We start from the raw sequence: 15,985 nt of genomic DNA, 5'->3' as shown, positions 1-15,985 counted from the left end.
AGACTTTCATAGTATGTCAAATACTTAATGCATTTAAATAATCAATTTTAATACCAATGGACATTTTAAGCAAATGAACAAAATGGCAATATGGCTCACTATGAGACACTGTGGAACAGAATCTCACTAACACTGTGGTGTATTTTCTAAAACAGTCTGGGGGCTTCTACAGCGCTGAGGATGCGGATTCTGTGCCAGCGTCGGGGGGGAAAGAGAAGCGGGAGGGGGCTTTCTGCGTGTGGACTGCTTCAGAAGTCCGAGAGCTTTTACCGGATGTGGTGGGGGGCGCCACTGGCGCTGCCACACAGGCTGACATCTTCATGCATCACTATGGTGTCAAAGAACAAGGAAATGTTGCTCCAGAACAGGTGATTTAAACCTTTTGTTTTTAAATTATAGTTTAATGTAAATTCTCATCACATAATTATAGTAAATTTGGGATTATAAAAGGGAACATTTCATTATTGGTTGAATGTATAAGAGCTTGTGGTCATACTAATAGCTGATCTTTTAGCATGATGAGTTATTAACATTATTTCTGTGAATATGTCAAGTTGGTCTTGTTTTCCTCAGTAAATAAGTAAACACAATAGTCGCTGAATTTTCTGAGTTCATCAGGAACAGCTTTAGATCTTCAATTTCCTCTGTAACCAGGTGACTGTAAACAAGTGAGGAATTCAGTACCTAGCCAACAAGGTACAAAGCCAAAAGTTGTAATATGAATGAATAAGCTTCATACCACAAAAGCCCACTACACACTGTTGTGCTGTGGATCTTGCATTTATAGTGTGTTCTTCATACTGCTGCGAAAGCTACAATACAAATGCAAAAGTAAAGGCAAGGCAAATTTATTTCAATTGTAATATTCAGACACAAGGCAAATCACAGTGCTTTACACTTAAGGAAGTCGCAATATAGTTTAGCAAGGCAATTAAGAATCATAATCTTAAGATATTATGAAATACATTCAAACAAAGTGACTAAATACAGAATAAAGAGGAGATTAAATAATGTCAAAGAGATTATAATTAATATAATCGATTGTTTATTGGACATGTTTTAAATCCTGATTTAAAAGAAGTAAGCGTGACCGCAGTCCTCAGTTTTTCAGAAAGTTCGTTCCACAGGTGAGGAGCATAGGAACTAAAAGCTGCTTCACCTGGTTTTCTTCTGACTCTGGAACCTTTGTGGCAGCAGGTGTTGCTTGACGAAAGGAGCACATATGGTTTCCGACTGCTAAGCAAGTTGTTGCATGTTCACCAAATTGTGATGGTTGGCAAGGACACTCAAAGTAAAATAAAAGAAGAGTTTATCAGTCATGAAGTCCGACATCATATTCTTCCAGACAGCGCAGGTGTGCACGGCGAACACATCAGTTATTTATTATCCAGTCAAGGTGGCTGTAGCAGTGGGCTATAGGTACTACAGCAACTTTACAATTATGAAAGCTATCATATTAATGCAAAAGACATACTAGGGATGCAAAAAAACAATCAACCTGTGGTACAAATGTAAAAGAAAAAGTCACAAAGATGCAAAAGTTATACTGATTGAAAAACCACAATACGCTTGCAAAAGCTAAAACACTAATGCCAAAACCACCTCATAAGATTTTAAAACGCAGTACAAAAGCAACAGGAATATCATAAAAGCCACAATACAAATGAGTAAGCCATCCAACAACTGCAATACCTACTTCAAAAATGCAAAAGTGCCAGTACAAATGCAATAGCTACCATACTTTTTATTAACCTTGGGAGGAAAAAATTTGAATCAGAAATGTCATACTTTTACACCTCTAATCTCTTGTCTTATATGAATCCTTTGTTTCTCCTGCTTTAATTGCAGTTTGAGAATGAATGAGTTGTTGCACATCACACTGACAGGACTGTCAGCTGTTTGGAGGTTTTCCATGAGGGGGTTTCCTTGACATCTGTCGCGCACTGTGATAGGTCACTTTTTTCTTGATTGCCATCACGAGCCACCCTTTCTGTCGCGTACGTTGCCAGGATCCCCACGGGGAGCTGCAGGGCCAGAATGTGCTGATCGTGCGCTATTCGGCGGAGCTAACAGCTGCCCGCTTTGGCATCAGCCTGGAGAAAGTCAACGAGCTCCTGGCCTCGGCCAGGGACAAGATGGCCGAAGTGAGGACGCACCGGCCACGCCCACATCTGGACAGCAAAATGTTGGCGTCCTGGAACGGTAAAGTTCAAACAAGTTCAAACTACTGTTTTTTTTTTATTTTTGAGAAGTTAGCAATTCATAGCTCTGTCAGGCAAATATGCAGACATATTTATATCCTGTGTGAAATAAAGTTGTTAAGTAAGTATGAGATGTTTATGCACATATTTATTAGTGGCAGTATTGAGCTTTTATAGACACTTGTCATGTTGCATTAGCGTGATGCCAATTTGGACTCCCCCACTCACGTTGGTTGTCCAGCGCTTTGTCTCAGACATGATTGATTGCAAAAGAAGCGCGCAGGCACACAAACACCAGCGCTCCCGGGGCTGACGTCTCAAGACAGAATGTGTTAGCGAGGTAATGAGGCTCTGCGATCCTGAGAACTTTCCAATTAGACGCGAGACTCTCCTTCTCCTCTCTAATGAAGAAACCTCTCCATTAATCACCTGTCCTCTGCCGCAGCACTTTGAAGACCAGGGCGTGTGCTGCTCGGTGGGCTTTAATACGCGACATGAAAGAGGAGTGCAGGGATAGATAGAGCGAGGAAGCGAGGGGTGTAGAAAGGGGGGACGGGACGAGGATGGAGCAAGAACAGTGGGAACTTAAAAGACTTGGGTTGGAGCGGGAAGACGGAGCGGATATAGAAGTCTGGCAAGGTTACACTAGCAGGGTGATAGTTTTTGGCGAGTAACAGCCATTTTATCGCTCATTCTACTTTCTCAGGACTCATGCTGTCCGCCTACGCTCGCGTCGGGGCCGTGCTGGAGGACAAGGCCCTGCTGGAGAGAGCGCTGCAGGCTGCCAAATTCCTAAAGAAGCACCTGTGGGATCCAGATCGCCAGATCGTCCTCCGATCTTGTTACCGTGGAGACCACATGGAAGTGGAACAGATGTAAGAGAGCTTTTCGTATGTTGAGCGGTGGGAGTGCGAGTGGCTCCAAGTGGGTGTGGCTCACAGCAACTTCCTCGACTTTCCATAGTAGTATTGCCTATCTTGTCTCTCCACTTCTCAGCTGTTTTGTTTTGTCCCTAGTTTAGTATTTGCAATATTTATTTATATTTCCAGACATATTGGACACTTTAGGTGACACAGTGACCGAAGCAAAGTGTTTTTCAAAAAGTTGCACCTTGGGAGCCATTTTCAAAAAGTTCCATTTTCAGTGGCCCCCAAACACTGTTGTCCTGCGAACAGGCACCCAAAACGCAACCGAGGTTTTCCGTTTAATGTGTAAACGGGGCCTCAGCTGCTTCTGCAATTTGTGATTTATCATCAACATCAAACAAAGGAAATATGCCTCGTCGATGAACCTAATCTGAGCTGTAACTTAACATAAACTCATCCATCGTTATCCAGCATCAGCTCGAGGATCCAGCAACTGCAGGATAAACCAGTATAGAGGATGAATGCGAGGATGGATAACCGGAATTCAGTTATTCACACCAAACATCCAGGAATATGGCGTAAAGGGAGCATGTGTATGGGAAGCATGTGTATTTCCCCAGAGCTCCTCCTGATTCCTGCAGCTCTGTGCGATAGCTGCCAGAGGCTCTTTTTTTCCAGGGTATTGCTGCCAGAGGAGGTACAATCGATTGTTAAATGTATTGGCTCGCTTACCTTTCCCATCAGCACGATGCATGTTCAATGACTGCTGTTAAACAGAGCAACAAACCATCTCATCATTCTTGTGTTGGGATCTTAAGAACATTGTACTTCTATTTCTAAATTAGCCACAAAAAAAACAAAAAACCAGAAGGGGATTCCAAAATCGAAAAAAAAAACCAGGTCACACATCATTGAAATTTGCTGAGTTGACTGACGTCGATTGCAAGACACCAACACCCCTTCTCCAGGTGTCCTCGTTCTGTTGGCCAGCCCCTGTGCCCCAGTTACTGTGAGAGAGCGAGTGCGAGATGCCACCGAATCAGCAGAAAAAAATACGCCAGCGGCCCCACAACATGCATGATGAAAAGGCATACATTTTTTAAAACGCACCCATGAACCGATGCACACTTGTAGCTGAACACTGTGGCCTGGTTCCACGGCATTTTCCTCATTCATAATTGTCCAAGTGAGGGTGGTGTCAGCCCTGGGGATGCTTACCAAGGCGCTTTTCTCAAGCCTGGATTAAGCTTCCATGCATGGGGAAATCACTCTGTTGTGCCAGGGACATGTGGGCTGCAGGCCAATTTAGCAGGAGGAATGGTAGGTGGTGGGACTAACTGGGTTAATAGGCAGTGAAAGAGTTGAGGAGCCGATGCCATAGATTTTTTCTCCAGCCTCTACCTGGCATTCCATGATGGAGGGTCTCACTGCTGTCTGTAGAGAGAAGAGGTAAGGCCTGAGAGTTGCTGTGCTCCGAACAGTGTCTCTTGTGGATGAGTAGTGATAAAGTCTTGTGGATGTGTTTGACCATATGCAGCCTGGCCTCTTCTGCAATAGTCGAGGAATTCTGAAGTCCATTTCTTGGTCAAGTAGCTTTTTGCGAATGGTAGAAGAAAAGAAAATGATTTTCCTCAAAGCTGTTACCACAAAGCTCGAAACGGAGTCAGGTTTTTTTTTTTAACTTAATAAACTATTTCTTAAATGAAACGAAGGACTTTTTTTAAGTCTTGATAGCCCAGTAGCATGCCACTGTATGTTTCTTCTAATTGTGCGGACAAATCGTAATGACTGGATGCTCCTCTTGTCAGTGTCTCTCTGTTTTTATTAATTTAATTTATTAATTTTCTTCTTTTTTTTTTTTTTTTTTACATCTGGACTGTTACTTTGATTCTCAGCACTTAAGCTTCAACCATCCATCTTCCTTACCATTATCACATCGCCTTTTCCTCATCAGGGTCGTGGGAAGCTGAATCCTATTCCAGCTGACTCTTGTTGATTTTCAGGATAGCACTGAACGGGATGGGAATTCTATCTTTGTGCCCACACGTCAAAACGAAGTTAGCAATCTTACCGTGACGTAACGGGACCAACCACCACACTGCAGCGTTGCCAATACAACGAAAACAAAAGTAAATGGTGTCGCCTGTGTTCATCATGGATTATTACATTTCATAGGGCATCAGTTTTTCTAAACTTAGAGTGTTCTGTCACAAAAACATGACAAAGTTGTTGCTTTACAGATTCATTGCAGTGTTTGGATGTTTCCTTGACTTTAAATGTAATTTAATTTTAATTGTTACATCTCTGACCATTTGTTTGCAGAGTGAAACCTTATGAAAATGACCCTGCTCACAGTTTGGTAAATATCACTTTAAAAATGCTCGCACTCAGAGGAAAAAAAAGTATGGTTTCAGCCTCTGCTTTTAATTTGATGTAATTTGCCAGTTTCACTTCCGTTCTTCTTAAATAGCAAAGCAAAAACACAGACTTTCACTTTTATTCATGTTTTTGGTTAAATCCATATTATCCTACGTTCAACTCTTGACTACATGTTTGTTGAATCAAAAGGCCCAATTAAGTTTTCTGTTTCATGCTGGACCGAGTCACAACAAGTGAGTGCAAAACAAGTTGCAGCTGTGTAACTCAAAGGAATGACCTGTATTGCCGCACAATAATAACTCGCAACAAACATCCTGTTGCTCTGAAATGAATGGAGGGAAAAAAAGATGCCGTGTTCAAAAGTGGAAGATAAGAAAAACCCGGTGTCACTGCATGCAGTAGTGAACAGAGAGCAATTAGATGAGACGCACGGGTATACCAGATGAATTCTGAGTGCAGTGTCCATGGAAAAAAAAAACAAAAACAAACGGCAACGTCGTCTGATAAATGAGCCAAACTGGGAAATCTTTCCGGATGCCTAATAGTTTCCCCCCCTTGTTCCCTATCCTTCTTTCTCCTGTTCACCTCTGCTGGCATTTTTTTTTTTTTTTTTTTTCTGGTGACATTATTCTACGTCATTTCGTATGCAATTGCACAGCTCTAACGGTATGTTCTGCAGCACGAGCGAGCATATTAAATTAATCTCAAACATAAAGGTCACCGCTGTTGTAAAATATTATGGGCCTGGATGTGTTTACGTGACCCACATCGCGTCAGTGGCTGCCTCCCTCAAAAGCTTATTCAGGGATGTGGTAGGTATATCGGGGTGCCGTTGTGAAGCCATTATTCTAACTGTGTCTCTGAGAGCAACGATACGCCAGACTGACAAGGTGTTTTATCTTCGCCTTCGGGGAAATGACTCATTTAACGAGCACAGCCGAAGGTGTGAATGGAAAAGGCTGTTGAGGATCAACTTTTATAAAGGGATTTTTTTTTTTTGGGGTGGGGGGGGGGGGTATTTAAGTGTCACTGAGGTCCCCTTCAGGTTCTGGCTCTTGCTGTCAACCCTCTGGTGGGTGTCACGTCTGACGAATGCCACTCCACCGTGCGACTGAAGATGAAATTCTCAGAGGGGACTAGAGAGCAGGGTTCAAGGGAAGCTCTTGGCAAGGAAATTCTCCATGCGAGAAAAAGAGGCAACGTGGCTACTAATGACCAAAGTTTTTACAAGATTTACCCCATAATTTCCCTGCGAGTTTGAATCTGTAGTTTCTGCCAGGCTGTCCTCAGCTATCTTTGTACTTTTGGCCATCACTATAATGAGTAATAACAACCCTGTCCTCAATAATGGGGTTGCTGAGGTCCGCTGAAAAGACCTTTGATGTGGAATGAAACAAAAGAAGAAACATGCAGATATTAACACAAAATGCAATTAAAAGGTCTGTTGTAAACAAATTTGTCTTTCACCTACATAGTCTGCTCTTAGTGCTTACTTTTAGTTTTATCCCAAAGTGGAATGTCCTCATTGCAACTTCTCTTTTACCACCTAACTTCAATTGCAGAGGGGTACTATGATACCAGACTGCAGCAATCGGGGCCACAGAAAAAAGGTAAATTTCTGTAATTATAACATAGGTGGGTTTTTTTTTTAAGATTAGACAGTCTGTCTAATTGTTCATTTTGGGTATTATCCTTGCTGTTGACAACACATAATCAAATATGATGTGATGCCAAACATTTATGATCTATTTTTCATAGATTAGCCTGCATTAAACTTCTTTGATGGCTAAAAGTGTACAGTCTGTTCAAGGCATTAGCTAAGGAATGTGGCCATTGGTCTGTCTGGGGAAGAGAGGTTCAGATAAAAACTCCCGACCTCTTGAAGCCATGCACTTCGTCTCGTAAAGCCTCCTCCTGATTTCAACCTCTTGACCGCCAACGATCGGCTCTCTCCTGACACGGCACAATCTGGCCTCCTGTCACCGGCCTTCCTCATGCACTCACTCAGACCGGGTGGCGCTGTGAGAATTGGAGGGTGGAGATAAGAAAACCCCTGAAGTGGAATATAGCAGAACTTAAGAAACTGATTTTGAAGTAAAGGGCAAACTCTGATGACTTGCTATCGACAGTGCCCGACGGTATGCCTTCAACAAGCATTCGCGTTTAACGTTGGCAGCAAAGAATGAGTCGCTAAATTGATGCCGTTGGGTAGAGTCGATATGTACAAGATGGAGATGGACATCAAAGTTAAACAGAAGAGCAAGTGGAGAGAAAAATGAAGAAAGTGAAGGAGAAAAACGAGGTAAAAAAAAAATGATCCCAGAAGGAGGAGGGATAGTCTAATTATAATCAGATCTCCCTAATTATTGTCCTGCCTTGCTTGAAACTCCAGAGACCTTGTGTGTGCTGATGTGTGTGCACACATGAGTCTTTGCTTTTACCACCGAGAAGGCAGATGAATAATTTCACATGGGGAAATGCTTTAGGGAGAGATGATATCAGCCCGCTATGTATACTGGAACGTAGCCCTGTACTGTCCCAAATAACTGCTCCGATCTCTTTGTAGTCTATCTTTAAAGTCAGTCCGCATGGATTTCTATACCGTCTTGACAGAAGCCGTCTTGATCTTCCCTGAGCGTCATAAACAAGCATTTTTAGTTTATTTATTTATTTATTTTGGTACAAAAGCTGAGAAGGGGGCGAAAAAACAAGAAGCTGAACTAGTTCACTTGTGATAATTCCTTTCAGCGCTACTCGCATTGATCTCTCAATAAATTCTTAATGAATAATGTCCTCGTTCTTGCTCTTCCACCGCTGATTTTTCGTTTTTTTCCCTCCCTGCAGATATCCGCCCATCTCCGGCTTCCTGGACGACTACGCCTTCATCGTGTGCGGCTTGCTGGACCTGTACGAGGCTACGCTGCAGTCCGAGTGGTTGCAGTGGGCCGAGGAGCTGCAGCTCAGGCAGGACGCGCTCTTCTGGGACCATCAGGGTGGAGGCTACTTCTGCAGTGATCCCAGTGACGGCACCGTGCTGCTGCAACTGAAAGAGGGTGGGTGATGAATGAAGTTGAGCGGTCATCACTCCAGTGACGTTCATCCCCAGTATGGACTTTAAGAGACACACTTGTGTTCAAATGAGATGATTCCATTAGTTAAAATGGTTTTAAAAGTTAGTCTTGACTTCAAGTAATGTTAACATAAGACAGTGCATATTTAAGCTCATGGAAATAATTTTAGTGAAATTCTAAGTCGTTTATTCCAGGGATGCTCTTGGGCCTTGACAAGGAACTGTAATCTAAGGCCTTGTTGCACAACAACCTTTTCAAGGAAAACCTTTTGTTGCATAATGAGTGTCCGTTTACATGACAACTGTGGTACTTCCACACATTCTCAAATAGATGGACAATAAAAGCAATGGTGGCCTACAGCTGAACCATACTCGCTATAGATTAATAGATTTTATCAATATTAAACAGTTTGAGAGCTTGAGTTTGAGAAAAGAGTCAATGCATTTTTTTTATTTTTTTTTATTATGTTCACTTAGTTAGATTCTATTATGTAACGGCATCAGCAAAGTTTCGAAACGGTCCATCAAATGCCATTGTGCTTTTCCATCCTGACTTTTGGTTGTATACTCTTTGAATCCCTATTTAACATGAATAAATATTATGCCCTTAACAAGTCAAGGGTTCCTATCAAGGGGAGCATAAGACCGAAAAAGTCCTGAAAAACCAGTTTAATTGTTGTTGACTTTGTTGATGTATGACGATACATCTCAGCGTCATGATCACATTTTGTCAGAAAATTTTAAAAAAGTTAAAAATTGAAAACACCTCTCTGGATATCCCTTATCGAATGACTGGACAAATGTCAGTCTGATGCCCTACAAACAAACTTTAGGGCTCATTGGTTCACTGGTCTCCATCCTCTTGCGACCATTTGTGTGTACAGAAACTTGCCTTGACCCTTCCTAAGATTTTAGTTTTTTTCCAGCCAGCCGACACTACTGATCAGGGTATTCAGCTCATGCTTCATATTTGGAGGTCTATTTGACTGTGGAAAAATCAAGAACCAACTGATTCTGGTGCTGCCGCTGGAGGCCGTGGTGCCCAGAGCTTTAGAGATGCTGGGGAGGATTGATGGACGGGTGAAGGATTAATGTTCCTCCTGCAGCAAACCTCTGTGGCTCAGACAAGGGTGAGGATGGATCGGTCGGACAGGGTGCGAAGGCCCGCAGACACTCCAGACAGCTTGCTCATATCAACACACGGACACTGACCTTAGGGACCTGGATGAGACGCAGATGGATTTGCTGCTATCTATTTGAACAAACGATGAGCTTAATGGATAGACGTAATCACTCATTCATTTCTTCATTCATCTCCGTCATCCGCCGAAACCCGTCACCTTATCGATTGGTATCGGGTGGGAGCTTAACAAGATGGAATCTCCCGCTGTAAAGTACCTGCCAGTTTCACTCCAGTGCTACACTTAAAACCGTACAAGAGGAAGCAGGCACGGTGGATGGGTAGATAGATGAATGGGCTGAGAATAAAAGAGGGGAGCAGGAGAATATTGACCTCTCCTGTCGAGCCTGAGCGCCTGCAGCCCGCCCTCATTCAAACCTTTCCGCCATGAAAATCACTCAAAGACTGACGCTCTGATTCTTGGGTTTCTTTTATCGTCAGATCTGCTGAATATGTCTCCATTGTGTCTGTGAATCCATCTGCTTCCCAGATATTGGACCAGCATCACAACTTAGATTTAGACTGATATCTACTTTCTGCCTGGCCTTGCTTGGAAATTAGGTCCGTGTTTTTCTTTTTATGTACAACATTTTTTTTTTTGTTCCCCTCAGACTTTCACCTCCTGCTTCAGTATGAGGGTCCCATCCAAAATGCACAAGCCATGAACTGCTGATGATAAAAAGGCCACAGACAAAATGGATAAATTAGTATATATATATATTTCCATATCTTTTAATTTTCTGAGCAAAGTTATCTTTAAACATTTAAATTGGTGTGATTATGTGATTTTAAGGTACTGTAACAAATCCAGGCTGTATCTATCCATCTATCCGTCCATCCATCCACCCATCAAGTAGCATATTGGTAATTTAAAAGAAGGAAAAGAAATCTTCTAAATGCACCACAGTCAACTAACGTACTTGGACATTACTCTGCAGGGAATGAAAGCTGTTGTTGCGCCCTGTGCGAGCCACGTTCAGACCAGTTTCACACAGTTTACACCGATAAGCTCTTATCCCGCCTGGCCCGACACGATAACGTAGTTCATCGTGACATTGGACCCACAAGATCTGCTTCCACTTAACTTTGTTGGAGGTAAAAGCTTAAGGAAGTTAATGGGAATACACGGTGACCCAAATGCAAGACAAAGTGGCTTTGTACTTTAGTAATATTTTGTGGACAAAAATAACTAATTGTGTTTAATTTGGAATGTGATAACCACTACACCACTGCACAGTCAACCAGCAAGGCTCCACAGTAAGAAATATTGACCCTTTAATTGCACTCTGATTCTCTGCTCTGATTCTCCCGTGGCGCTCGGAGATTATTATTTTTGTGCTGGCTGTCAGCAACCGTCAATGGATTGCCCCAAGTTTCCTTCATGCAATCACCTCCTGTCCTTGAGAACTGTTATTTTCACCTTTTGCCATTATAAAGTCAAAGTTTTAATTTGCTTTTTTTTTTTTTTTTTACTGCAGTTCATCAACACGTAACTGCAAAACTAATCACACCCCTGTCAGACTCAATTATATTTTGTTGTTGGTACACTGTGTGTGTGTGTGTGTGTGTGTGTGTGTGTGTGTGTGTGTGTGTGTGTGTGTGTGTGTGTGTGTGTGTGTGTGTGTGTGTGTGTGTGTGTGTGTGTGTGTGTGTGTGTGTGTGTGTGTGTGTGAGAGACCAAAATTACAGAAATATCTACCGTACCCAAATGTTTTTTATTCAGTGTGTGATTGCTGTGTTATCAGAGGTAAATCCCCTTTGCACTGCCCAGTCAGCACTGATGAATGAAATTATGGACTAAACCAGACACCTGAAAGTGTTTAATGGTATCGGGCATGGAGATCTTGCATGTCTTTAAAGTTTTAAAGATCACTTGATGAAATTCTTGGGGCCAAACCAATACTTTAAAGCCTTTTCAAAGTTTCTTAATCAGTTTTTGTTATGAGGCAGAGCTCAATATCTTGCTGGTTGATCCCAATGCCAATAGTGAATATTAAGTTCATACTGCCTTCATTGACTTTTTCACATAGAGCAGAGGTGACTAACCATTCAGAGACCAAGACCCCCAAAATACATATGCGGGCTTACAGAGGAACACCCTCTCTCACACAAACAAAATAATATAACATAAAAGTCCATACATTTTCTATGCCTCATTTATTTATCGCACACACAAATTAATAGTGAAAAAGTGAATAGAGACACACAGTCTCTACAGGCACAATCGTGGTTAAATCAAGTCCAGACATGAAAATATGACTATAAAACTTAACAATAGCCTGTGTCACATTAGCAGAGTATGAAATGTTTCGTCTTAGTGATTCAATAGAAATATAATTTAATAAAAAATTATTCAGAATGTAATTCTGTTTCACTAACACAATATGTGTAATTTTCCTATTCTCACACGCGTGCACACACACACACACACACACACACACACACACGGCCGTACGCTTGCGACCTGGCCACCATGTCTTCAGCCATCCATTGTTACCACCATCTACAGAATCCATGTGATCAGGCCACCATCTGAAATTAGTCCAGAATCTTTCCATTCAGCCACTAATACAGCTTTGATTCTTGATTGCTCAACTTCATGTTTCTGTTTCAAAGGATTCCACAAGACTTTGTGTTTTGCCAACCTCACACTTTGAGGACTACTGGATGAGGCCCTGTTTATGTGATGATGTTTCAAGGTTTTGCTTTTAGCAAACCATTTACCTTTGCTCATTTATTTTCTGCTTCCGTTGCATCAAATATGAATGCACTGTTATGCGACAATTAGTGTTCTTTACATAATTCGTCTGACATTGAATTGTCCCGGCTAATTAATATTGCGTGTCTGTATTTGCACTCAAATACATTTATGAGTCGCATAAATAACAGAGGTCACTAACATCAGTGAGCGTTCTTTTAAACTGAGTTTCTTCATAATGATTCACTCTTCAGTCTGCACAAATAAACTAATATTTCATTCTCTATGTAGCCAAATGTTACAATTCTGTAGATAAAGAAGTTTGGTTTTTTTTCTGCTTCAAGGACTGATAGGATATAAATATAAATGTGCCTGACCTTGATGTGCACTGCAGCCTCTCTTCAGCTGCCAGTCCATTCCTCTAACTGATGGCTGCTGGCAGGTCGAAGAAACTGACACTTTGTAGACATGCAGACATTTACCTTTGATCTGTCAGACCCGAGTTCCCAGTTTGGATCGGGTTGCCGGCTTCTTTTTTGTTTTTGCTCCTGAGCTACTCTGACAGCGACCATCTATTTTAACAACTTCGCTCGCCCACTTGCATTTATATTCCCACTCTCCTTTCAGCTCCACTCAACCAAATAGTTTCTTTGGTAATAAAGGGCATGTGTTATTAGGCCTATTTCACCACGTTGAAATGGAGCTCCCTTTGTGGCTGCTGTGTTTTCAGCGGCACATTTAGGGATGCTATTTTGTATAATTTCATAATGTAATAATTTGTGTTTTTACTTGCTTTTTAGGAATAGTGCCTTTTCATATAAGCAATATAATTGAGTGTTCTATTTCTATACGCTAGTCTGCATGACCGTTATTGGGAATCCTAAAGCATTTTATCTTACTTATGCAATCCAGAGAAAGTGTACATATGAATGCAGCTGTCAAAGATGTAAAAAGATGCTAGAAACCCCTCCTCCCAAATAAAAAAGAAAATAAGATTGATTTTTTTTCAGTTACATATAGTTTTAACTTGTGAGATGTCTATAGCCTCTGTATGCACACATGCCATCTATCACACTTGCTTTCAATGCTGATCCTTTTCGTATTATCCACTGCGGGTTGACTTGCCGCAAACTAGCTTGAACTAGCGTGTTTATGCTAACATTTAACCCCGCGATAACACAATCAAACTTCAATCTCAGGGTTCTATTTGGTACACTGTCAGTTTTAATGTTCCAGCTGCCACAGCTGTGTGGGGTTTTTTTTTTGTTTGTTTGTTTATTTTTATTTTTTTTCCTCAATTCGGAAACAGTGGCACGCTTACACACCTACGTACGTGCCCGTACCAAATCACTGCAAACGGTTCAGTCAGTAGCGGGCCAACTCGGAGGCGGAGGAATCGGTTGGGAGGGGAAAAAAAAACAATAGTTATGTTTGATATGAACTGTTGACAGCTCAGAGATGATGACTGTGTGTGTGTGTGTGTAATCACGCAGGGGGAAATGGTTGTTCCCCATGCGTTGTCACGCCCACGTCTCTTTGTGGGTTATTGGAGCCGGCGTCGGCGGCTTTCTCATCCGAGGGGATTGACGGCGCCATTATGGCGGCGCCGCTGCGTAGGGTTGAAGCACATTAGTGACGCTACGGCCGCCGCACTGTGGACGCCCTGTCCCAGCAGCATCTCCTGTCACCGCAAGACGGATTACCCCCACCAACGCTGCCACTCGACATCTCGTAGCCCTGCCAGAGTCCCCCGCGTTTGTTTGGTTCCCAGACGTGAGGGCAAAAAATCGTGCACGCTGACGTGTTTGTTTTGAAAGAAATCTCCTGTGCCTGGTGCACATTGACACATGCATTCCCATTTGAGAAGTCAAAACTATTCGAGATGCCGCTAACCCTGGCCACTACAGAAACATCAATGTTAGAATAGACTTTAAAAAAAAAAGCTGATAAAAGGCGTAATGGTGTTCTTACGCAAGTCTTTCCTCCTGTGTTTGGCGGCTGTTCTGTCACAGCTTTCTGTATACGTGACCTCTTTCTGTGGCGCTTCTTAAGAGGAGAGACATGTGAAATAGAGGCGGCTGACAGACTCTCACTTTTCTCAAATTGTGTATTTGCAGTGTGTGTGTGTGTTTGTGTGTGTGTGTGTGTGTGTGTGTGTGTGTGTGTGTGTGTGTGTGTGTGCAGTGTTGAAAACCTCCCTGCCATGGGGCTCAGAGAGAGCTGACATATATTGTGGGGGTAAGATCAAATTATTCCCGCCATTTCGTCACGCATTGGCGTTCACACGTATATGCGATTGTTAATTCATGCCTGTCGTAAAAAAAAAAAACATTGGATACGGAATGTACAGTGGAGATTATGGGGCTTTGCATTAATGGATTTGTGAAGTTCTCATTGCCATTTATAGGGTTTGACGTAAAATTTTAATTAGAAAGTGTCAACTCCAAATGTTCTCTTGTGCAAAAACAAAGACCTTGCAGGCCAGCATGTCGTGGGGTTATGAGAAGATCACCTTCGGGCCTTAACTTGTTGATAAAAGGCACAGATGCCAGTCACTTAACACAGCCAAGTCAAGAGGCCATCTGTGTGGTTCGTAACATCACGACCTTTAGAGACTGTGGAGTCACTGTGAATTGGGAGTTACAAGTCTGTAGACTTTGCTATCTTTACTGTTAGCTGGACAGACGATCATGGAAACGTGAACTGTTGGAGCAGAGTCTTCACATTTGTGTCAAGTTGTATTGCTTTTGTCTTATGAAAGGGAAGAAGCCTCAAAAGCCTTAAATTTAAATGTTTTGGCAGTTTGCAAAGATATACTAGACATTCGGTATGTTTACATTACACAATACACATATTTTCAAAGTATTCCACCCCCAAGTCTGTAGAAAAAGTACTCTTTCACTCTTCTGCAAGATCTTGTGCTGGTGGGTTTTTACTTTGATTTGTGAGAACAGGACGGTGGAGAAAGCCTGGCTCACAATCTCCATTCTTAAGTTTATCTCAAAGATGTTGGATAGGGTTGAGGTCAGGGCCCCAAGCAGGTCAGTGAGGTTTTTTTCAAACCAAACTCCTGAAGCTTTGCCTTTAATTAGAGTTTGCTTTGTTCATTGGTCATCACCCTGCATCAAGAGAGAAGAACCTTCACCGAGCTGCTCCTGTGACATTGAGAGTGTTTCAGGCTTCTGTTCAGTGTGCTTATTAGCCTGAGGGACCAAGCTTGTTCCATTGTTCAGACTTTGCAGTCGGTAAAGAGGTAGGTTCTGTCGTTGACTCATCTGCCAGGTTTCCAGTTAGAAAAGTGTGATCAGTGTCTTTATAGAACCGATTTCCACTGCTTTGGAGTCCATTGGTGTCGTGCATTAGATTGCTATGTCCGACACTTGTCATGTGGAGTCATTAAAACTCTTGCCATGTAGCTTTTGCTCTCCTTTTTTTTTTTTTTTTGCTAATTAAGAAAGCTGATGAAGTTTGAAAGTCGACAGTGTCAGCAAAATCTTGGCTTGCTGAAGCATCGATTGTCTAAGTGCTTGGCAGTTCGACTCCATAACTTAACATGTAGCTGAGTTGCTTTAGTTTGCACTTCGACAACAC

At 42.2% G+C, this 15,985-nt stretch overlaps 1 protein-coding gene across 1 annotated transcript in view; it reads left to right on the top strand.

Moving 5' to 3' along the window:
* spata20 (spermatogenesis associated 20) overlaps nucleotides 1-15,985 on the top strand; it is a 40,316-nt gene that overhangs the window by 4,423 nt on the left and 19,908 nt on the right. Inside the window, exons 10-13 of the mRNA XM_080516905.1 lie at nucleotides 156-368; nucleotides 2,010-2,202; nucleotides 2,908-3,076; nucleotides 8,291-8,499. Coding sequence (XP_080373031.1) covers nucleotides 156-368; nucleotides 2,010-2,202; nucleotides 2,908-3,076; nucleotides 8,291-8,499 — 784 coding nt within the window. The remainder of the gene's footprint in view (nucleotides 1-155; nucleotides 369-2,009; nucleotides 2,203-2,907; nucleotides 3,077-8,290; nucleotides 8,500-15,985) is intronic.

The sequence above is a fragment of the Blennius ocellaris genome (assembly GCF_963422515.1).
Source record: "Blennius ocellaris genome assembly, chromosome: 21".
Lineage (NCBI taxonomy): Eukaryota > Metazoa > Chordata > Actinopteri > Blenniiformes > Blenniidae > Blennius > Blennius ocellaris.
The sequence above is the reverse complement of the archived record's forward strand: the minus strand, read 5'-3'. Positions and strand labels throughout refer to the sequence as shown.